Source organism: Nyctereutes procyonoides, unplaced genomic scaffold, assembly GCF_905146905.1.
Source record: "Nyctereutes procyonoides isolate TBG_1078 unplaced genomic scaffold, NYPRO_anot_genome, whole genome shotgun sequence".
In the NCBI taxonomy this organism is placed as follows: Eukaryota; Metazoa; Chordata; class Mammalia; order Carnivora; family Canidae; genus Nyctereutes; species Nyctereutes procyonoides.
The window spans coordinates 56,196,132-56,220,233 of record NW_026575142.1 but is presented as its reverse complement, the minus strand read 5'-3'; the positions used below and the strand labels follow the sequence as shown (position 1 = coordinate 56,220,233).

Sequence of the window (24,102 nt, the reverse complement as noted above, 5' to 3'; positions counted from 1 at the left end):
GCTCTATTAATAAATCATTAAAAAAAAGCAGCACTCTGAATCTTTACATAATAATGCCATCATTCCATGTCAATGCTCTCTAATGAAACCATTTAATGACTGTCTTAATATTTCACTTTAAGCACATGATATGGTGTACTTAATAAATCTATTCTAATAAACATGAGTGTTTTCCTTTTTAAGGCTATCATAAAACAACCAACCTTGCTACGAAAATACTTTCTTAAAATACACTTATGTGTATATTTGTCTGATAGCTTTCTTGGGATAAATTATTAGAAATAAAACTGCTAAGTCAAAAGGCATGTAGTCCACCATCATGAAGTCCCCTTTTTAGGTCTTTTTATTCATATTACCAATTTACCCTCCAAAAAGATTACTCCATTTTACTCTCCTTTTAATTTATGCACCATTCAAAAAATATTTATTTTGTGCCTATTCTGTGATAGGCACTATCAACACAATCATAATTAACGTAACAGACACAGTCCCTGCCCTTTTAGAGCTTACAATCTGAAGGGAGACAGACACTCACACTATCACAAATTCTTCATTTTAAGTTGAGGTAAGCCAAGAAAGAAAAAACAGGGCTTTTCAGAGACCACAGAAATTTTAGAAGAACTTGATATAGCCTGAAGGTCTGGAAGAGTTCCCACAGGAAGAATGCTTCTGAGCTGGGGCTAAGGTTTTCTGTTGTAAATCAGGTGAAACCAGGTTACCGAGGATCCTGGATAAAATATCCTAGGCAAAGGGAGCAGCCAAAAGGGAAAGGAACATGACCCATTTGAAAAAATATAATTAAGCAGCTCACTATGGCTTAGGCACGGAGGTGGTGAAAAAAGTAAGGCATGGACCATGCAAGCCCTCCAGCAGCAGTAGCAGCTGGCTTCCTCCACTCTCACCAAGTGATAAAGCCAACACTCAATAATCTGGGCTAGAACATTCTGTCACATGGCAGTCAAAGCCTAAAGAACTAACAACTGAGTAAGGACACAATAAACTGTAAATCAGAAAAAGGGATGTAAGTAAACTTAGTAACCTGAATAAGGAATGTACTTTCAATCTGTTCCAGAACTTTCTAGCATACAATGTTATGTCCTGTATTTTAAACACTACAATTAGCTAAATATGACAGTTTAATAGTTTTCTAAAATATCTGCATACTCCTGGAGAGTAAAACACATGAAAAATTCTTCAACTTTAATTTATAATAGGCTAAGACTAACTCAAGTTTAAAAGGTTTTAAGTCTGTCAAAAAAATTTATAATCACATTTTATTTAATCTGAAAAACATAAATGTTACTTAGGTCCTACTCTGGAGAAAAGCGTACTTCACTGACTTTCAAAGACTGTAATCAGGCAAATTTTCTTTATTCCAACTTAGATTTTCTTATAGAAATAATCTTCCAAATAAATAAGAGTTAAAATCAATGTTTTAATATTTTTTTAATCAAAGGTTTTAGAAGACATCGAGTATTTCTTTTGCAGTGTTTTTATCCATGTAGGTATGCAACTATCATAATTTAAGGGATACTGCTTTTTAGAAATTAATTACTATAAGAAAACATTTTACAGAAAGTTTGTACTATAAAATTAATCCCTAAGTGATCAGGGTCCTTAGTAATGGAGAGATAAAGAAGCTCAAAAGGGTCACTGCTTGGCAGCCTCTCATAACTAAAGATAGCAGAATCCAATCTGCTATTTGTGAAAATGAGGAGATTGCATAAAAAAATCTCTTAACTATTCCCTATAAAAACAGGGAATGTCTACTAAAATGCCATTGTTTATTCTGTATAAAATATCCCTTTTACCCCCTCAAAAGCTTTTTGTTTTGCTTTAAGATTTAAAAAAAAAAAAAGCCATATCCTTAAGAAACATCTTCTGAAAATTATCTTAATACAAGATCCAAGTTTTCCATTATTTACTATCCTTAATGAAGTTCACTTGCATATTCCAGAGAAACTTTCTACACTTCACTGATAGCCGATTCCACAGAATTCTTCAGCAATACACAGTACATAAGACAGAGTCTGAAACAGCCCTCACAAATATACTTTGAAGTAGGTGTTTTTGATATATAAATATACTAAGTTTCCAAACCATTATTCTCCCTACATAAACTCTAGATTTAAAAAAAAAAAAGTGAGGTTTTCGAACCAATGATGTGTGCAGACCATTCTCATGATACAGTCATTTAAAGCTTCTCATCTGCAAAACACAATGTAATAAATTATCAAAAAGAGGGAAAAAACAGGAGGCCTCATTTGGTTTACAAAATAAAAACCATAAGCATTACAAAACAGACATGCCAAATATTAGAAGTTGCACACTTTGCTAAATAATCTCTTAAATCTTTTTCATTAGAAAAGTAACAAGATCAACACAGAAAATTTGGGAAATACAGAAAAACAATAGAAAAAGTATGCCCATAACCTTACTATATTGAAATGGAATTGCTGGTATTTGGAGTTTTTCCTTTCAGTATTTCTTCTATTATATACAAGTAAGTAAGAAATACATGTGCCTGCGTACTTTTTCTTGAACAAAATGAGGATATTACATTTGCATTTTAATCTTTTGTCTCCTCAACATGTGGCATGGTAAGTATTTCTGACATGGTGCAGGGAGGGAATTATCTCTGACTTTTAAAATCCTTCTAAAACATGATTTTAACAACAGTATTATATGGATGTGTCATAATCTATTTAATCATTTTCCGACTTTGGGACATTCATGTTGTTTCCAATATATTAATGTAACAAATAAAACTGTCATAAAGATATTTAAAACTTGTAACACTTCTGATTATCTTTTCAAGATGCATTCTAGAATTACTACCTTAAAGGGAATTTGAAATGGCCAAGAATCACCTACCATTTTTTGTTCTACAAGATTTTAACCCATACAAAATTCACAAAACTTATAGTTAACATGGTGTATGTTTACAAATAAATTTCTTAAATCATAAAAATTCAGTATCTAAAAATCAGAAATCATAATAATAGGAAATATAGTTCCTATTACATTTTACCATACCTTCATGAAAAAAATTAGTTCAACTTAATGCCACACTATATACTTAATCTGCTCCAAATGAGTCAGAGAACATAGAATGTTAGTACCAGAACAAAATGAAAAATTTTCTCAACTAGTTAAGAAAAAGAAAACATCAGAGAATGGAAGGGTAAGCCCAGCACAGGAGTTTAGGACAAAGACCCTTCCCTCTAATAAGTTATAAATACTAGAGTTCTGGTCTTTCTCTCAAAAAGCAATTTAAAACCCAGTTATTTTTTCCCCTTTCACTTTAACCCTTGATATCCATCCTATTTAAATTTTCTGAATAAGAATTTTGTTATAGTAGTTCCAGAGATAATCTCTAGCTCTTGAATCTCAAAGACTAATTTCTTAAAAGTCTAACCCTAACACTTTGAAAGAAAAAGCTAATGTTTGAGATTTGCAAAAAAAAAAAAAAAAAAAAAAAAAAAAAGACAACTTTTTTTAATACTTACTCAGCATGAGAAAGTTTTATTTCTTCCCTTTGTCTTGCAGAATGATTTAGGTTCCCCCCTAAAACACAGATAGGCATAGAATCTTTCTACATGACTATTAAAAGTAAAATTCTCACACACGCACACACACACTTACTTGTATGGGTATACCTTAAAGTAACAGAAAAGGCTATGAAAAATGAAAAAGAAATGTTTACCTCCTGGGACCTTCCCAAGGTGAAAAAATGTTTTTTAAGAATCTTTATATGAAAAAAAAAAAAAGAATCTTTATATGATCTACATACAAATAATCACTCCTTAATTCGAGCATTGTTTTTTTAAGTTTGGACTCATGTACTGCTTTACATCTTGTTAACTGGGAAATTGTATTTATTTTCAGTAATAGTGAAAATTAAGAGAAATTAAAGGAAGTGACCTAAAATCATTTAAACAGCAGGTATATACATTTTACCAAGTGTATAACAAACTTTAGGAGCAAACTAGTTAGAAATAGCTTGGGCATTGGGCATAAAGGTAACATCAAACTCATATACAGAACAAAGAAAAAAAGTACAAATGCATTTATAATATGCCAGCAAAAGAAAAAAATCTGTAACACCTCATTCTGTATCAACCTTAAAATGCAAACTATTTTCTTTCAATCTTAAAATGCAAACTATAACTATGAATTTGTTTCCTTATTATTTTAAATATGAGACAATAACAGTAATGGCTTCAGGTTATTTTGAAACGCCATACTTCTTTATGCTAACATAAAAAGAATCTAAAATTTTGGGATCCCTGGGTGGCGCAGCGGTTTGGCGCCTGCCTTTGGCCCAGGGCGCGATCCTGGAGACCCAGGATCGAATCCCACATCGGGCTCCCGGTGCATGGAGCCTGCTTCTCCCTCTGCCTATGTCTCTGCCTCTCTCTCTCTCTCTCTCTCTCTCTCTCTGTGAACTATCATAAATAAATAAAAATTTAAAAAAAAATCTAAAATTTTATATTACAAAACTTAAATTAAAAAAAAAAAAAAAACACTTAGATTGAACTGGCCAGAGGGACAGGACAACAATCTTAATAAATCTGAAGTTCCAAAATATATAATTACAGATTACATAATGAAATGTGTTTCCATCACTATGAAGAGAGTGTCATCATTACATGAACTAAAGCACTGGCTTCTAAAGAGGTATACAGACAATCCAGGGACCCCACAAGATGATCCACAATGGTTTAAGAAGAAAATGTCGAATTCTACTTACCTCGGGCACGATTCACCACATAGAGTAAGACCACAGATAAAAGTGACACTGGAAGTGAAAAAAAAAAAAAAAAAAAAAAAACACAGGATCCTTCAAAAACATGTACTTCTTCCCAATGATTCCTATGTAATCATAATTGCAAAGTAAACCTTATATAAATCTTTATTGATTGGCATTTAAAAATAAAAACACTATTATATTATCTTCCAAAAAGCACTAAAAATGTTTTACACACTGTTTATTCAATGGGCTACAGGAGCCCAAGGGCAGCAGGATCAGAGACAAGCTGATACAGGAAAAGGGGTGATCCACAGAGATCATCCCAGTTGCTATTTACTCTCTTTATTCTTCAAATGGTAGTCCTTCCTGGTACTTCCAAAACTCCTGCCAGCCCCCTATCTTTTTACAGAGAACCAAATAGAAACAATCCTTTGAGGATTCTAAGTCTGAAAACATCATGTTCATTTTTAACAAATTAACCAAACATAGAATGTGACCATTTGACTCCCAAAAGCCTGGAGCCAGTGACAATCTCTAAGTTACAGCCTTTTTACCTTAAGAAGTGAGGCACACTAAATTTAACTTAATATGGCAATCAAAATATTTTTAAATGGTAGTGTTTAAGAACCAAATATACATAGAATCGTGGATTGAAATTAAACCACATGTTGCAGCATCAAAAATAGACAGAAACACTTTGATGACCTAGTATTGTGAATTCGACATGACCTACTTTTTAAAAACAACATATTCTTAAAATCTGATGTATTTACTTCTAAAATTATGAAATAATAAAATACATTCAGGCTTTTCATAATAATTATCTACTAATACCACCTTTCAGGAGAATGTGGTTTTACAGAGATTAAATGCCTTTAATCTCTATAAATGTAAATGATAAAATCATCACTGGGGTTAGGGTTTACCATTTTAAACACATGTAAAAGCATAAAGGACAACTTGATATATAAGAATTTTTTTCAGATGAATACAACTATGCATATAGTGACGGCTACCACAGGAAAAATGCTAATTTATTTTTATTGTTTTCAATAGTAATACTGTTTCCTAATACTTCCTATTTTCAACCAATAAATCATTACAGGTAAACATTAAGTAACAGGACTAAAAATAAAGGCAATTTAAAGTTGTCTAATGAATAAACTATGAGCACTCACACCTAACTCATACCAATGTCCACATATTCACACCAGGGATGTACTCGCCACCTTTTAAAATGGTTTCACTTCAAAGAGGATAATGTTTCCTAAAAACTGTAAATATTTAAAATAGAATATGAAGCAGATTCCACTACTACTTTTAAAAATAGGAATCTCAAAAAAAAAAAAAAAAACAAAAAAAAAAACCGTGAATCCTCAGAGAACCAGAAAGCTACCAGCTGGGAAACTAATGCACAGACTAAGAAACAGGCAAATTTGAGAGATATATATCCTAGGGATTTGGTCTAAAAGAGAGAAAAAGAGAACAACAAAACCTAAAAGTATAAATAAAAACATTCTGTTACATATTAAAAGAAACTAAATGTTGCCACATAACACACTTACAAGAAACACAGGCAATGAAGAAAACTTCTAAGAACAAATATCCCCGAGTATCCAGTATCATGCCAGCAATGATGGAAATGATTGCCAACCCAAGATTCTGAATGGACTGCATGCTACAAAACAAGAAATACAAAAACACATTTCAGTTTCAAAAGTCTTCACACACAGAATAACAATTCACTTTAAATATTAGTATCCGTAAATGACATACTATTAGTGTTAAGAGATGTTTTTAACCAGGGACGACCTGATTAGGTTTTTTCAACCCAAGAGTGTTTCTGCTACTAGCTGTTATGCTCAAAGGTAAGGGAGCTTGTCTTACTAAGTGCAGTATGAGCTTAATACTTTCCTGCTGAATGAAAGAAAAAGCTACGTGAATACCAACCATGAGTGCAGTTCCCACTTTTGCCTTCTGCCCTGTTCTGAGACTAGAACTCAACTTCTCACTAAGAAACGCTCAGATAAACAGGCAGTCAGTGGCAATGTCACAAATCACTTCTAATGGGTTAGCTTAACATCAGCTCTCTTGCTGGAGGCTTGGAGCATCCATTGCCACAATATCACAAATAGATTAACTGACTTTCCTAGTAGTTTCTAGATTCAGAGCTGTCCCAGGAGCCTGAAGAGAACTAGATTCAGGAGATCTGGAGTTTTATATGATAATCAAATTGATACAGCAAAGAGGGACATTATAGTGCAAACACTTACAAGCCATATGCAGTTCCTAGCTGATGTTCAGGAACTACAAACGCCACCATGGGCCACAACGCACAGGCAAGCAATGAATAGGAGAGTCCCAGGAGAACCTGTAGAATACAGAAAAGGGTAAAAATCTTAACATTAACCAAAAAAGGTGGTTTTCCTTTAATGCAAATTAGCCAATCTGCGATCATTAGCAAATACATGAATATTCATGCATATTTTATTATGATTATAACTAAAACTCACATTTGATACAAAAAGTCCTGACCCTAATAGTATCCCTCTAGTGACAAAATACACACACAGTATGTATGTATGTATGTATGTTTGTATGTATGTATTTATGACAGAGAGAGAGAGGCAGGCTCCATGCCGGGAGCCCAACGTGGGACTCGACGCGCCCCTGAGCCACTCAGGGATCCCGTCTTAACCATTTTATATTATGTGTGCTTATAACTGACTGGGCCCAGGGTACAATCAAGGACTGAGCAAGAAAATAAAGCTAATTTGCAAAAAGTTACTACCAACATTTCTGGAAAGTTAATCTTCCAATATTTATTATTTACAAATTAAGCAATCAAGGCACACCATGCCAAAAGTCTATTATCTTACCTCAGGTCATCAATGCCTAACTGGAGAGCAGGGTAGAAAACCACCACCTAGTGTTACTTTTTAATTATAAAGGAAGCCTTATGATTTAAGTTTAAATAAGATCATCTACACCTATTATATTGGCAAAGGTCAAAATAAGGCCAATGCCCAACATGACTAGGATACTAAAAAATGCACATTTGTGTATTATTGGTAAAACTATTAATGGGTAAGAACTTCTTAGAGGAGAAGTTTCACAACGTCTATCAAGATGTTACATGTGCAAAACCTTTGCTATAGCATTTATACTTCCAGGAATCTGTCCTAAAGAAATCTCACTAAGTGCAAACATATATGTTCAAGATATTCTTTTGTTAATAGTCAAGAAAAGCAGCACATCTCAGCCTGTGGTCTTTAAAATGACATTCTAAAAAAGAGTAACAAAACCCTGATGAATTTTTTAACCTTCTAAGGATCAAGGTCAAAAGAATGCAAAATCAAGAATCATGGGCAGAAAGATTTTTTTTTTTTGCCACTTATGATGGAACAATTTCTTTTAAAGAAGTACAAAAAAATAAATGGAACTAATAAGCATTTTAGCTTTCCTAAGACTAATTTATCTCAAATTCTATTTCAGCACTGAGATTACTATGTTAAAAAGCCAAACAAAATTAAAAATATCTTATTCATTAGTAATCAAATTTACTTTTAAAATAGTTATTTTGAAGAAACTGAAATCAAGGCATTGTTTTTCCCCTTTCACAAGCTCTACTATCAGAATGAGTATATGGTGGCTCCTGACATGCACTTTACAGAGTCTTCCCTGAAGGCCTGCGCCCTGCCAGCATGAACAGTGACATTACCATAGCAATCCAAGGGTTCCACAGTGTGAAGGCGAGCATGATGTGGGCAGCAAGAGTGGTCACCACTGCACACAGAACCCAGATGATGTTCTTTCCTGTTTTATCCACCAGGAGCCCAAATATCGGGGACATGGGAGCTGATATAACATATACAATACTGCCCAAAGAATATAAAAGACATTTAATAAAATCATAACAGCTTTAAAAAAAAATCCAAGAAGTCTCTAAAACCATCAGGTAAAGCAAACCCTAGCTCATTTAATTTAGCATTCTTCTAAAACGGTCATCAGAAAAAAATAAAAAATAAAATGGTCATCAGTAAACAGAAATTTACAATATAGTATCTTTTTATTTTTTTTAAGATTTTTATTTATTTGTGAGAGACACACAGAGAGGCAGAGACAGGCAGAGGGAGAAGCGGGCTCCCTGTGGGGAGCCTGATGTGGGACTCAATCCCAGGACCCCAGGATCATGACCTGAGCCAAAGACAGACACTCAACCACTGAGCCACCCAGGCGCCCCCAGTAAACAGAAATTTAAAGATTAAAGAGCAGCCCAAGATTTCTTCAGTTTTCCATTAATGCAAAGATGGTCTCTCAGGATCAAGTACCAATATAATGTTGATTTCATATTATGGATGTTAAGTTACACGTATTCTTTGTCTCTTAGAACATTTGGTTATAATTAAAGACCCACACTATGCACAAAATAAGCACTCACAGAATTAATGAAATACCTGTTTATAGCACTTGCTGCCTGGGAGGAAAATCCAAATTTCTCTGTAAAGAAAACTCTAAAATAGAGAGAGAGAGACAGAGAGAAATAAGTACTTTAGAGAGAACTGCTGTTTTTAATAATTAAAGGCAAAATAAAACTAAATTAAAATAATTATAAGTTTAACCAACTTTTCCTTCTTGATATTATTTTCTTACCTGATCTAACATTCATCTTTAAGCAACTGATGTTAAAGCTTTAGGGTTTATGTAAGTATTTCACTAAATAAAATACCCTGATGTTGACTTTTTTCATTTTAAATAAACAAACAGTACACATAAGTTTTCAGAATACCAAATGAATTACTACATGAAATTAAGAGTGCTTCTTTTCCTTAAAGCGGGACTGGATAGGTTATTTGCCAAATAATGCCTAGAGATCTTGTCTCAAATAATTTAAAACACTCTGAATTTAAAGGTTCTGATTACAAAGACACACCCCTATAAACATGCTCAACATACTGCTCTGTTCGAGCAGCTGCCAGCGGAAAGGCAGAGTTAAGTGATAAAAAAAAAAGAAAGAAATTGATTTTTAACCCTGGCATAATGTAGTCCTAGCAAATGCGCCCAGGCATGGCACAATGAGCCAAAGCACTATTTCCATTCTTAAGAATAGGCTTCCAAACAAAGGAATAAAGAGGAAATTAAAAAAAAAGAATACTAATCCAACGCAAAGCATTAAAATAAATCTTTATTAAGATTCAAAACTGTTATATTTCATCAAAAATATAATGAAAGTATTAAGACAAATACTAACCCTTATAAGGTAAGAAAATCAGTTATATCCCAGGATGTAAAACAATTTCTATGTAAATATAAACTATAACCAGAAAAGCAAGATTTATAGCTAAAAAAATTGCAATTGTGTGATTAAATTCTCATTATAATTTAGCAACAACAATGGAATGCCAGAGAATACTCACTTCCCAAGTCCAATAAAAGGGAACACTGCCACATAATAGCAGACACAGATGATAAATATTAGCCACAGGGGAAAAGAGAAGTCCTTTACATCAGTTAACTTAATAACTTCACCTTAAAAAGAAAGGGAAGAAGCTATCAGCATAATTTTGCATACCTAGGTCAAGAGTATTGATTAACCTTTGCCATTCAGTTTACAAAACACTTTTCTCAGTAAAGTACTGGAACATAACTTCTGGGAAAATCTAAAAAGACATTAGAAAAAGCAAAACCTAAGATTACTGTCTACTTTCCTGCTGTCTACCAGGAACACTCATCATTTTCCAAATACACAAAGTGCAATCAAGAATGTAAATTCTAAAAATAAAAATAAAAAAATAAAAAATAAAGAATGTAAATTCTGTCAAAAGTGCTTAAGTGAAAAAAAAAATTGTTCCCCAAAATTTAGACAAGTTGAAACAGATTGGAAAATAAAAAGATAAAAGACATGTATTAAGCCTCACTGGTCTTATAACACTACTTGAGGAACTCATCTCATTGTAAATTATGTTCAAAGTTCCGCAAATCCCCAAAGCCCTACTTTTCTTGCATTTAGACCTACCTGTTTTTCCTTGTGCTTTATGAAGGATCTTTTCTGCTCTCTGATCCAAGTAAGCAAGAATCAAGGCACAGATTAGTGAAAGAATACATGTTATACCTCCTATAATAAAAAAAGAAAAAGAAAAAAAGAGAGAGATTTTTAAAAGTGAATGAAGGTTCCCAAGAGGCAGCACCTTACAGTCATAGCAGAAAACTTAGCAATTGAAAGGGAATGCCATCTTGACACATATAAGAAAATCTTATAATTACTAAATCAGGACAGAAGGAAAGGAACAGCATGTGGTTAAGTACTCAACAAACTACAGTCACTTTTGCTACATTTATTTCCCAGCAGAAGGTTGGAGACTAGAGGGAAAAGACCATAACATACTAGTCTAGTCTTGTAATCTAGAATTTCCTTAAGAAAGTGGATGACTAGCTAGCAAATCAGTACTAATATGTTAACTAAGTCTAAGCACTGATTATTGATGGATGCCAGGGGGAAAAATTATAAAAACAAAGTCTGGGGATGCCTGGGTGGCTCAGCAATTTAGTGCCTGCCCTTAGGCTCAGGGCGTGATCCTGGAGTCCCAGAATCGAGTCCCCAGGTCAGGTTCCCTACATACAGCCTGCTTCTCCCTCTGCCTGTGTCTCTGCCTCTCTCTCTCTCTCATGAATAAAATCTTTTAAAAAATAAATAAAAACAACAAAGTCTGATTCTGCGATCATCTCATCTTCCTCTCGATTTCTTCCCAAAGTCTGTAACCCTTGCTCCTGCCCTTTGGCAGCCCAAAGGGCTCCACCCACCCACCCACAGCACAGCTTGCCCAGGCTCTCCTTCCTCTTCGTAATCAGCATTACTCACTAATGCTACACTCCTATCATTAAACTGAATCAGGATAAAGAGTAAATAAAGTTTATACTTTCAAGATTTTTAAAAGAAGTTCAGTAAAATAAATGAATCTTTAATTTCATAATGTGGTCCATCTGAAAATTGCTAAAATAAAAGTCAGTAGATGTGGGTTCTACTTCTGCCACAAGCTGAATGATGTTGAACACAGAACTTAATCTCTTAGGAGTTCAACTTCTCCATTTGTAAAACGAGAGGCTTTGACTTGACAACACAAATCTTTCCTGGCTCTAAAATTCTTTAAAATTATTAAGTTCTCCGTTGTGGAGAGGACTGGAAGGAATACTGAAGAGCATCTGAGAGTAAGAAAAAGAAGTTTTCGATAAGGCAAGGGATTTGAGAGGTGAGAGAGGAAAGGAGGAGACTCTAGATTTGTTATCTGTTCAAGACTTCCTCTCCACTGACCTCTTTCTATCAAGTTATATATATGGAATAAAAGACGGCACAGGATATTCTCCCCACCATCCCACAGGTCTTTGGTCTTTGTAGGGCTCTCCAAGTGGCCCTCTTACCCACTATGGGGCTCAGTTACAAAAATCCACTACTCAGAGAAAAGCACAAGTGATAACTCCAGAAGGCCTCAAATGTGTCTCAGTGATCCACTCAGCAACCAGGACAACCAAGCCTTAGCTAAGAGAACTTAGGGCCAGAGGGACCTATACAGTTTTGGTCAAACACCTGAAATTTTACAGAAAAGAAAGCTGAGACCCAGGGGCTAATCATCTTGTCCAAGATGACAGAACTAGTTAGAGCCAGGACTAGAACCCATACTCCTGACTCCCAACACAGTGATTTCCCATGACAACTTCTGTAAAATCTTAGCTCCACAGGTATACTAAATGAATTTGCTTAAAAGGAAGTAATTTTCTCTTTGCTACAGACTAGTAACACCTTACATGTATAAAGTCTCTGTTTTCAGAATTTTCAAATACACTCTTATTTGATCATGACAGTGCTGAAGCAGATAAAGAGGGACAAGAAGATCCTCCATTTTAAGAAAGTGGAAATAGTAACACAAACAGGGTGAATGATTTACTATTTCTAATTAGGCCAAGAACTAGTGAACTGTTCAGGCAAAACTATAACCAAAGTGGTCTAACCCTGATTCCAGTGTTCTTCCTCTCCCATAATACTTCCTATGACATGCTTTCAGAAGAGACAAAACAAGGGACATCAGGATCCACTAACCAATCATAAGTGTGACCCCAAGGGTTTTGTGACCAGCAGAACCCAACGAAGCTTCAACTTTAGAATACAGCCATCCCATGAGATTCATGTTTACTGTACTTCCCTGAAAATGAAGAAAAAGGCATATATATAATTTTCATTTTTATATACTCCATCTCGTTCAATAAAGGATATGAGGTAGCTAGGAGAAACAAGTATAACAAGATCCAGATTAAATAAATTTTTAAAAACACTACTAAGTTTTTAAAACAAAACTAGCACACTAAGAAAAAGCCACAGATAAGATTACTGCACACACAAAAAAGCTAATTTATAGAAAATGCTAGTATTGAAAACAGCACAGTACACTTAGAATTTTCTAGTAGCAAAAGCAAAAATGAAACGAGTGACAAAATTCACAGGGTAGCTAAGAATAAATAAACTTTCACTCAGAAAAAGCATAGCGTTTGCTGATACTGACATTCTTAAAAAAAAAACTCATCCTATCCATAAAAAGACAATAAAAATTATAGAAAATAATATCCTCATTCACATAGTCATTCAGCAATTATTGAGCCCTGATTGAACCAGTCACTGTTCTAAGGTACTGGGAATATAACAAAGAACAAACAGAAAAATTACCAGGTTTCATAAAGCTGATATTTCAGTGGGGCAAAGTGGCAAAATATGTAGTATATATATTACATTGTGGTAAGTACTTTTTTAAATAAGGGAAAAAATAAAGCAGAGATGGAGAACATAAAGAGGTATAAGGTATAAAGGCCTCACTGAGACTGTGCCTTTGAGTAAAAACTTGAAGGCAGCTAGCCATGAGGTGATCTGGGGGGAAGGACAAAGCATTCAGGCAGAATGAACAGCCAGCCCCGGAAAGTGCAACAGCACTATGCTCCAGGAACAGCAGGGACGGCAGAGACTGGAACAGTGTAAATGAAGAAGACAGAAAAATGAGAGGAGATCCCTGGAGAGGAAATTGGGGGGGGGGGGGCAAACCACAGATAATACTAAGGATTCTGGCTTTTATTCTGTATGAGATGGGAAGCCACTTGGGTTTTGAGTAGAGAAGCAGCAGGATTCCATACATTTTAACAGATTTGCTCTGACTGCTGTATTCAAAAGAGACTACAAGTGGGGATGAAGGCAGAAGCAAGGATATATGCATTAGGAAGCTACTGCAATAATCCAGAAGAGAGATGATGGGTCTTGGACTAGGGTGGCTAGCAGTAGGCATGGTGCGAAGAGGTCAGAATATGGATACATTTTGATGGTAAAGCTAATAAGACTGGCTAATGGAAAATACATGTTGACCGGGGAGGAGTAATTTAGGATGACACCTGAGGTTTTGCCTGAGCAACTGGAAAAGAGTTGCCCATAACCAAGGATGAAAGAACTACAGCATAAGCTGGGTTTGGCGGGGGGAGGGTTGAGGGGAGTGTAGTAGTAGAAAATCAAGAGCTGGCTTTTGGCCATGTCAGGTCTGATGTGCCTACTAGACATCCAAGTGGAAATGTCAAGTAGGAAGTTGCATTATAGGGGTGTGGAATGCAAGGAAAAGGCCTGGACAAGTGATATAAATGCAGGAGCAAAGATACCTTATTTAAAACTTCAAAACTAGATAAGATCACCAAGGAGGTGAGTGTCAAAAGAAAAGACAAGATGTCCAATAACCATGCTCCAGGGCACACCCACATTTACAAGTTGAGAAGACTAAGATGGAATTAGCAAAACAGGCCAAAGGAGTAAATAGAAAGGCAAGAGGGAAACTGTGAGACTGTAGTGACCTGGAACCCATGAGAAGACATCAGGGTAGGGGGAATGCCAACTATGCTAAATGCTGTTATTGACAGGTCAGACACTTAAGGACTGAGAAATCAATGTGTCATCCACAATATTCTCACAGCAAACACTGTAGCAAATTCCATGCAGCTATTTCTTACAAAAATAATAGCTTATGGCATTACTCAAATGAGTAATAAGGTATAAATAGAGACGTACTAGAAACTTTCCCCAATATCATTGAAAATGAAAGCTGCTCAATGACAGGAATGTTGTCCTAAAAATCCTTTAATTTTAAAATGCCTAAATGACATGACTTAGCAAGTACTCAATAAATATTTGTTGAAATAATGCATTTAAAAGTAACAAATTACAAATGAAAATCAAAAGAGTGCTGGACTTCCAACCCCCAGTAAGACACAAATAATAAGTGAGAAGTCCGCTGCCTGAAGATAAAATGCTCACAGCTCAGGCTATAGAAAAACTATGGAAAGGTAAAGCCAGAATCTCTACGACCATTTTGAATATGCCCAGGGACAAGGAAAGCACAAAAACCCTGAAACTCCATCTACCCCAGCAGCTCTGAAATGGAATCCTTTGGTCTCATACCTCTCACAAGGACCCTAAGCAAGAAATCAGGTCAAAGCTGAGCCGCCCTAGCTGAAGAGAAGATGCATGCTTGCAGTCTGGCTCACTCTACCTCCTCCTCAGGTCCCCCCATCACCCCAATTACCTCCACCCTGCATTCCAGAAGCCCCTAAGATTCCTTTCTTTTTTTAAAAAAAATATATTTTTTATTTGAGTTCAATTTGCCAACATATAGTAAGTATAATACCCAGTGCTGTCAAGTGCCCCCACTCAGTGCCCGTCACCCAGTCACCCCATCACCCCGCCCACCTCCCCTTCCACTACCCCTTGTTCATTTCCCAGAGTTAGGAGTCTCTCATGTTCTGTCTCCCTCTGTTATTTCCCACTCAGTTTCTCTCCTTTCCCCTTTAATCCCTACCTAAGATTCCTTTCTAAAAAATTCAGGGCTCCTTAGAATGCAGCTGAACGGATTAGAGCTAATTTGTGACCATACAGAGAAGAACTTGAAGACCACGAGTAGACACAATGATGTCACCAAGAGTGCATCTCACTTCCTTCTTCAATAAGTTATTAGACAATGAGACCCACAAACCACCACAGACATATCTTGACTTGCACAAGATACATAACAAAGTACTCAGAATATCCTTGTGTATAAAATTTAGATAATATGCAAAATCACACTAGCTAATAATTACAAATAAAGTAATATTTAAGTGTTTCCAATCAAATTGATAAAGTAATTTTTCAAAGCAATAACAGTCTGTACTATCAAAGCTATATAATAAAAAGAATCCTTTCATATCCCACAGATGGGAATGTAAACATCATTGAGAGAATAATATGGGAATATGTCCTAAGAAATCTTAACTAATTCTCTTAACTCAGTTCCATTCCTAGCAACCTAGCCTCAGAAAACAGATGCAGACAAGTTTTATAGAGTGTCACACAACAGTGCTGTCTATAATGGTTGAAAAATTAGGAAGAATCTACATGTATAAAGTCACAAAAGTATCATACAGGTGACATGTGTTACACATTTCATATAATGAACTACTACATTAAAGACTTTTTTACTGGATTTCTTTTTCCCTAAGAATATGTTACAAGCATTTTCATGCCATTTACTAGTCTTTGGAACCTTGATTTTCAGTGGCAAGGATTTAAAAACAAAACAAAACAAAACAAAACAAAACAAAAAAAAAAACAAAAAAAACAAAAAAAACCCTCTATTCATAGGAGTTTATGAGAAAAAAATACCTAACAGGGTTTGGGATGGCCAAACACCTTATAGGTTGCATTAATAAAAGTACAATGTTGCTTCCCTGAGTACCCTCTATCAGACCAAACCTGAAACACCACAAATAGTTCCAGGTTCCAGATGCTGAGAAAAGTACTGAATACCTGCAGTAAGCCCAGGCAGGTGGGAGCACCATGGCCAGGGAGCTGAAACCCATGTCATGTGGCTTAGACAACCACAGGAAATGAGTGAGGAACTTAAAAGCTGTCTTTATAAGCAAAGTGCTGGCTCACAGCAAAGGAAATAAATATTAACAAGAGGGAAAAAGTTTGGGCAATCAGAAAAAGTTACTTGTGGAGGCAAATTTCGTCTCTATGTGAGGTTGAACTTCACAAAGCTAACTAAAGGAGCCGCTCTATCACACAGTGAGCTTCCAATCACTAGAAATGTGCAAGTAGAGTCTGGAAGACTTTCATAGCACGATTGCAAAAAATGGGCAAAGAAATTTGATAACAAAACCTGTAAGATCCCTACCAATGCTCAGATTCTTTAAACTAATAAATGCTCAATTAGCCTTTATAGACTGTTTCCTAAGTGAAATAAGGTAAAAATGCCTTAAAGTAAGGTAAATGTTATACTATGGTCTACAGAAATACATAAAAAAATCAATACCTAATGTAGCAAACAAAAATACACTTCATCCCATTATTTTTAAGTGATAATTATAAGATTAAATCTCTTACTTCCTGTTTGACTTCATTAGGTTTGTCATACTTACAATTCTAGCCATACTAAGTTGGAGTCCAAACACCAAGTTTAATTCTTTGCCTTTAAACCAACTCACAGCGTATGTATTCTGAGCAACTGCTAAGGACTCCCCACCAATCCTAAAAATGAGAAAAGGAAGAAAAATTACCACTTTTACAGAAATACCACTATTAGCAATGCAAGTTTAAAATTTGACACTCTTCCTATCAAAAGGTGTGTCCCCACCTCTGAATCTAGTGGGCCTGAGACTGCCTCAACCAATATAATACGGTGGAAGTGGTGCTATGTAATCAAAGCTGACATCTGCCTTTTTACTCAACCATTCCCACCTGAAGCCCTGAGCCATCCTGTAAAAAGTCCAACAACCCTCAGTATACCACGCTATGAGAAAGCCAAGCCACCCAGAAAGACCACATGTAGGCACTCCATCCAGCAGTGCTAGTCTTCAAGTTATCCCAACCCCAGAATGAGATGTTTAAGTCAACAAGCTTTCAGACGATTCCGGTACCCAACCTTCCATGAATCTTTTGGGCTGAGACTCCAGACATCCGGTGCATAGACAAGCCATCCATGCTGTACCCTGTTCAAATTCCTGACCCACAAAGTCCACAAGCATATTGTAATGGCTGTATGACACTGCTAAGTTTTGGGGATTGTGGCATGTCGCAATAATAAACATGACCTGTAATAAAAGGAGTCTGGGTTACATCATCACCTATGTTACCTATGTTACATAAAAGGTCCCTCTGGAAAGAGTAGTTCTTACTTTGTGGAAACACAAAAATTCACATTTTCCAGGCCAATACCTTCCATATTTCACATTTTTCTATTTCCTGGGCTTTGACTTTCTTTCTGTAAGTCCTACATACTGACCACTCCCTCTCTAGACCTTCAGTTAGGAGATTCTCCTCCATATCCTAACACTGAGTCCTCCTCACTCTGTCTTAATCCAAAAATCCAAAAATATTCCCCTTCTTTCTACAAATCCAAACCTGATGCTAATGTCAAGGCATACTTCATCCATGAGGCCATTTCTGACAATACCTCCATCTCTTGACCCTTTTCACATTTTTTTTAAAGATTTTATTTGTTTATTCATAAGACACAGAGAGAGAGAGAGAGAGAGAGAGACAGAGACATAGGCAGAGGGAGAAGCAGGCTTCTCACAGGGAGTCCGATATAGGACTCAATCCCAGGACCCCGAGATCATGCCCTGAGCCGAAGGCAGATGCTCAACTGCTGAACCACCCAGGCGTCCGTCTCTTTCATATTTTTATATATATTTTGTTTCCTTCTCTCTCACTCAGAAACTTTCCAAGGCGTATCACATACGTCTACATGTCCCCAGCACTTATAAGAAAAGCTTAAATAAGTTCTATCATCTGCATCTCTCAGCAGGGAGCCCAAGGCTGGACTCAGAATGGATGTATTGAACAGGCACTGAAATTCATGAAGAATAATCAGTCTGCTGGTAGTTTGATCATTCAAGCCTCTTTAACAGGATTCAAAAATACCTGCATATCATCCATTAAGAAATGGAAAAATGTTCATAAATCGCCAACATACAAATGGTTGGTCTATACTTTTCTAAATGAAGTTTAAATCAGTCTTCAATATAACGAAAAAACAAAACATCCAGGAAAAATATCATTTCTGGAAAACTATTTAATATCCAAACCCCAAATAGTTAACCATGACCACTCAAAATTATTGCTTACTTTAAAGGAAAAGTAAGACAATAAACAGTCTTGTGTATATATAGATAGATTTCAAGGATTTGAGGTAATTCTCCAGAAGAGACATAATTTTATGAACCTTTAATAAATTAATAATAAACACTAAAATAGTCATTAACATATTAGGATGAATAAAATTATGCCTAACTTACCCAAACACAAATCTTCCAAATTCCATCAGCCAAAAAGCATTAAATATTCCACCCAGAGCAAAAATCACCTAAAATGTAGAACAGAAATGTAGAATCATTTCAAGAGAAATAAATAATAAAAAATCACAACTTCTATAATGGTTTTAATGTTCCCTCTTAGTAAATCTGTGAAATTTAAATATTAATGTTCATCTATCTCAAGGCTTAAAATGGACTCTGCATTATGCTACATGGGCATCTGTGGGCCCTGATTAATTAAGTCAGGTAGTCAATAAACACATTTTTGCTGGTAGAATTAGACAAGAATTCAAAAGTCACTGTTACATAATCAATGGATGTTTTGGACTTTCTTACCTGTCCAATGCAAACAAAGCAGCTAAAAATAATGGTGCCCCATCTGTGAGAGAGAGAAAGAGAATGAATTAAGACTATGTCACCAAGTCCTTCAGTAATAATTCACTCCAGTTTTCTTTGACCCCTACATATTTCTTCCAGGAAAAAAAAATGAAGTGCTAGTCTGCCTCTAAAGTCAGCAGCTTTCCTAGGCTAAATATTAATCTACAGAAGTCTTGACTTCTAAGAGGATTCCAGAGAATGGCATACATTTTTAAACCGTTATCAACTCTTCAACAAACAAAATTTGTTAAGTAATCTTCAAGAAGTTCCCAGGGTTCCCACTTGAAAATCAACATTCTAGGGGTGCCCTGGTGGCTCAGTCAGTTAAGCATCCAACTTCTGGCTCAGCTTAGGTCATGATGTCAGTGTGGTGAGATGGAGCCCGCATCAGGCTCCATGCTCAGTGGGGAGTCTGCTTGAGATTCTCTCTCTCTCTCTCCGTCTGCCACTCTCCTGCACGCACAGCAGCATGTTCTCTTTCTCTCTAAAATAAATAAAATCTTTAAAAAAAATGGACATTCTTTACAAAATTACTATTAAGAGTTTAGAATTTATTCAAAGATTAAGTAATTTTAAGTGGTTATAATTCCCGACAACTAAAAACTATTTTTATTTTATTTATTGATTTTTGTTTTTGTTTTTTGAGTATAGTTAATACAGTGTTATAATACTCTCAGGTATACAACATAATGATTTGACAAGTTTATACATTACTCTATGTTCACCACAAATATAGCTACCGTCTATCATCATACAACACTATTACAATATCATTGCCTATACTCCTTACGCTGTGCCTTTCCATTCCTGTGACTTACTCATTCCATAACTAGAAATTTGTATCTCCCACTCCCCTTCATCCATTTTGGCCAACCTTCCATGCCCTCCCTTGTGGCAACCATCAATTTGTTCTCTATATAGGTATGGCTCTGTTTTTTGTTTAGATTCCATATATGAGTGAAATCATATGGCATCTGTCTTCCTCTGACTTATTTCACTTAGCATAATTATTTTTAAAAGGACAAGTATCAACCAAGTTAATACAATTGCAAATCTGCTCACTCACACATTCTATACTTCAAATCTCTCATTAATGTCCCAGAGTAATAAAATGCCAGTATTAGAAGAAGCCTCAAAGACTCTACGAGTAAATCCTACTTCTGAAACTGAAATCCCTCTCAAGATCCTTGTGAAATGGCCATCTGGCTGTGGTCCCAAGGCAACTCATGGCCCTTCATCACACTCACCAAAGTCTACATCATACTAAGTAGGATCGGTCTCCCTGAAGTTTCAAGCTAATTCCATCCCTTCAGACCAAGCAAAATAACTTTAATTCCTCCTTTATTACTTAACCCTTCAAAATTTTTAATAATAATAATAATAATAATAATAATAATAATAATGTAGGTTATCACAGTCAATACAGAATTTTATTTTTCTCTTTATCTTTATAGAATGCCTTAATCTACTTCTGTGTTTTCCTAATAACATTTTACCCACAGTGAGATGTTTCTCAAGCTTACCGTATTCCAAATACTCGATCTATCAAAAAGCCACCGAAAAAACATAAAACTACATTGGGCCAAGAATACCAGGCATACAGCAGCATGAATTTCGTGGTATTCACCTTCATATCCTATAACGGAAGAAAATAAAACTCTTTTTTTTCCAAAGTTAAGTATACCAACAAATCAAACATTCTTTGTGTGTAGGACAGAAGTTTCTTAATCATTTATAGTCACTAACTGCTTTGAGAATCTCATGACAGCTATAGCCCCTATCACAGAAAAATGGTGATCCTTGGGACCCCTGGGTCCGTATGCCTTTTCAGAGCATTTATGGAATCCAGGATCAATAGATCCCCCAATACTGGGACCATCTCCATCTGCCTGTATCTTCTCCATTCTTATTCCCATTATACCATGCGCACTGTATTCCTTCCACATGGAAAAGATAATCTTAGCCCGTCCCTATGCACCCCCCAAATCCTACCTTCTTTTCCTTTCACTTTAGAATGTTAAGGGCTAATCTTTTTCTTTCTGTACAAAGATAAAATCTTACAAAGAAAAAACTATCTAAATTCACAAGAAACTATAAATATCAAATATATTTTTTACAAAACCAGACTAAAGATACTGACATGGAGAATCCTCTGCGGTCAGCATCCACATTAAAAAAAAAAAAATGAATGAATAACAAAGATATATTTAAGAAAGCAAAAAGCTATTCTACTAATCATTTGTCATTCAGATGATTATGCAATTGGAAAGTGCATTACAAACAAAAATCTGCTTAATATTTTTTGGCAATTCTATGGAAATAGCACTCATTTATTTAAAGTGTAAAACAGTATCTAGTCACAAGTGTTATAAATGAATTCTTTGTGGCCACTCATTCCAACTCAAGAATACTCCTTACTACACATGAATTTCACTACAGATGTTAAAATGGATTCAACGGACGTTTCAGCCAGGCAATCTGAGGCTTGATGATGCCTCAACAGTTAAACCTACTCCAGAGCCAACACAAGAAATAAAGTAAAAATCAACTTACCCGCTTAACCTGAGTCTGAAGGGCAGCAGGATTATCATAGCAAAAATAGCTGCCTAGAATAAGGAAGAGCAAACATTTTATAAGTAATAATACTATGTAGAAGTTTCAAGTTGCAAATATTATTCAATTGGTGATTTTCAATGTTTAAATGAGGGGCTCAAGGACGGACAGTGTGGACCACTTCCTTTCCACTAATATTTTCTACGTTGTAGCCAAATGATGCAGAGAAAACATGCCAAATCGTTTTCAACTTATGTGCATAAACAGCAAATATTGGGAACCTTAAGAGAAGTCAATCGACAATTGTCTTTTTTAGCATCTTCATGAAACAGCTATGTTTTCCTTATTTAAAGCTACCAAAACACACACACACACACACACACACACACACACTAAAGATTTCACAAACACCCTCAGCAGTTTCCTAATAATGTTACCTGAGGTCACCACCTACCATGAGAGTACAGGAATGGAGTTTAACTACTCTGAGTCGGTATTTGAAACAATAATCTAGATCTATAAACAGAATTCCCAAGATTCCCTGCCTGTCTGTGTGTCTCTCACGAATAAATAAAGCCTTAAAAAAAAAATTTCTCAGCAATTTAAAAAAATAATAAAATCAGGCAGTTAACCATAATTTACCCAAAATAATCTGTCTGCTTGAATAGAGGTAATTTTAAGTGCTTTGTATGTTAGGTTTTTTGGTTTCTAAACACAGAAAGTTATGATTCCTGTTTTAATTGCTGTAAAGGATACCAATGTCATGTTTTAAAGCTATTGGACAGGCATCACCTTTCCACAAAGTGTGGGGTAAGGGGTGAACCAAGAGTTGCAAAGGAGGTAAACCCAAAGCATCCTTCATGGAAGCCTTTTTACATATTTCCAACAGCAGCATAAACTTATCCACAATAATGGTGATTACACATTCTAGCAGGTTCTAGCAAACGCCCCTGAGAAACCCATAACCACCTCTTAAAACCATACCAAACTGACATGAGAATGCTGGACACATCAGTTGCGGGAATGAATACAAGCAGACGTTTTAGAAATCATCTCAAGAACTTTTCAGAGTCGTCAGATTTCGTAACTGAAACCGAACACCGCCAAGACCACCCCCAGGCAAACCCAGGAGGGTCCCTTCACCAGCGGCAGAGCGGAGCAGCAAGGGGACACACCACACCAGTTAGTTACTGCAGCCACCGGCAGGGCACATTCACGGGTTTACCCAAAGACGATGAGAAACAAGAAAGAGACCGCTCACGTATTAGTCCTTTAAAAGCTTGGGGGGGGGGGTGTCTTAGGGGTGGAGAGTTCAATCTTCCTGAATTCCTTCTTTAAAAAAAAAAAAAGATTTTATTCATTTATTCATGAGACACACAGAGAAAGAGACCCAGGCAGAGGGAGAAGCAGGCTCCACGCAGGGAGCCCGACGTGGGGCTCGATCCCGGGTCTCCAGGGTCACGCCCTGGGCCGAAGGCGGCGCTAAGCCGCTGAGCCACCGGACCGCCCCTCTGAATTCCTTCTTAACAATGTATGGCCACGGGCTTTGACAAAGCGGGGGTTCCTTCACATCCATGGCCCCAGGGGGCGAGCTACCAGCCCTCTTGGAGGGCAAGAGAGAGACAGAACTCGCCCAGCTTAGCCGACGCCGACCGCCACCCCGAGACGCCCGCGTCGCAGCTCCGAGCTCAGCGCGGATCTCGGGGCTCCCAGGGAAAATCGGAAGCTTCTCGCCTCTCGGCCCCACCCCGGCAGGCCAGAAAGCTCACCAAAGCCGAGGAAGCACATCAGCAACAGCACCAGAAGCCGGTGCGCCAGGCGACTGGGGTCGCAGATTGCCGGCAGCGCCCCGGGGACGCCGGGGGCCCCTCTGCCAGCCCCATCCGGGCGGCCTTCCAGCAGGGCCCGCGCTTCCTCCTCGTCCTCCTCCATCGCGCCCGGGGAAGCCCGGGACGCCGCAGCCGCACAGCGGGGCGAGGCCGCACACCCAGAGCCCCCGCGGGAACGCGCTCACGTGGCCGCGCCCGCTCACGTGACGCCGCGGCGGGTCA

The 24,102-nt window shown here is 36.7% G+C and overlaps 1 protein-coding gene across 2 annotated transcripts; it reads right to left on the bottom strand.

Annotated features, from left to right (window-relative positions):
* Window positions 1-320: 320 nt before the first annotated feature.
* On the bottom strand, window positions 321-24,070 carry MFSD1 (major facilitator superfamily domain containing 1). 2 transcript variants are annotated; one of them, XM_055308260.1, is made up of 16 exons: window positions 23,821-24,070; window positions 22,052-22,104; window positions 21,022-21,134; window positions 19,457-19,499; window positions 19,103-19,170; window positions 17,225-17,333; window positions 12,846-12,948; window positions 10,770-10,868; window positions 10,171-10,282; window positions 9,211-9,267; window positions 8,475-8,631; window positions 7,027-7,124; window positions 6,319-6,431; window positions 4,754-4,801; window positions 3,510-3,567; window positions 321-2,208 (listed from the first exon to the last, which is right to left on the bottom strand). In XM_055308260.1, exons 1-16 carry the CDS (start codon window positions 23,981-23,983, stop codon window positions 2,205-2,207), a joined length of 1,398 nt encoding a protein of 465 aa, XP_055164235.1. In that variant the 5' UTR covers window positions 23,984-24,070; the 3' UTR covers window positions 321-2,204. The 2 variants fall into 2 exon arrangements, with proteins under 2 accessions (XP_055164235.1, XP_055164236.1); XM_055308261.1 differs by lacking the exon at window positions 321-2,208 and having other exon boundaries at window positions 3,506-3,567.
* Window positions 24,071-24,102: the final 32 nt, after the last annotated feature.

What these genes read in the sequence shown, in the direction of transcription:
- MFSD1 (XM_055308260.1), bottom strand. Translation starts at nt 23,983, where the DNA reads ATGGAGGAGGACGAGGAGGAAGCGCGGGCCCTGCTGGAAGGCCGCCCG. An exon ending in TTTGGAAGATTTGTGTTTGG is followed by an intron (nt 17,334 to 19,102) that starts GTAAGTTAGGCA and finishes TCTCATTTTTAG; the next exon opens with GATTGGTGGGGAGTCCTTAG. An exon ending in GGAACCCTTGGATTGCTATG is followed by an intron (nt 7,125 to 8,474) that starts GTAATGTCACTG and finishes TGTATTCTACAG; the next exon opens with GTTCTCCTGGGACTCTCCTA.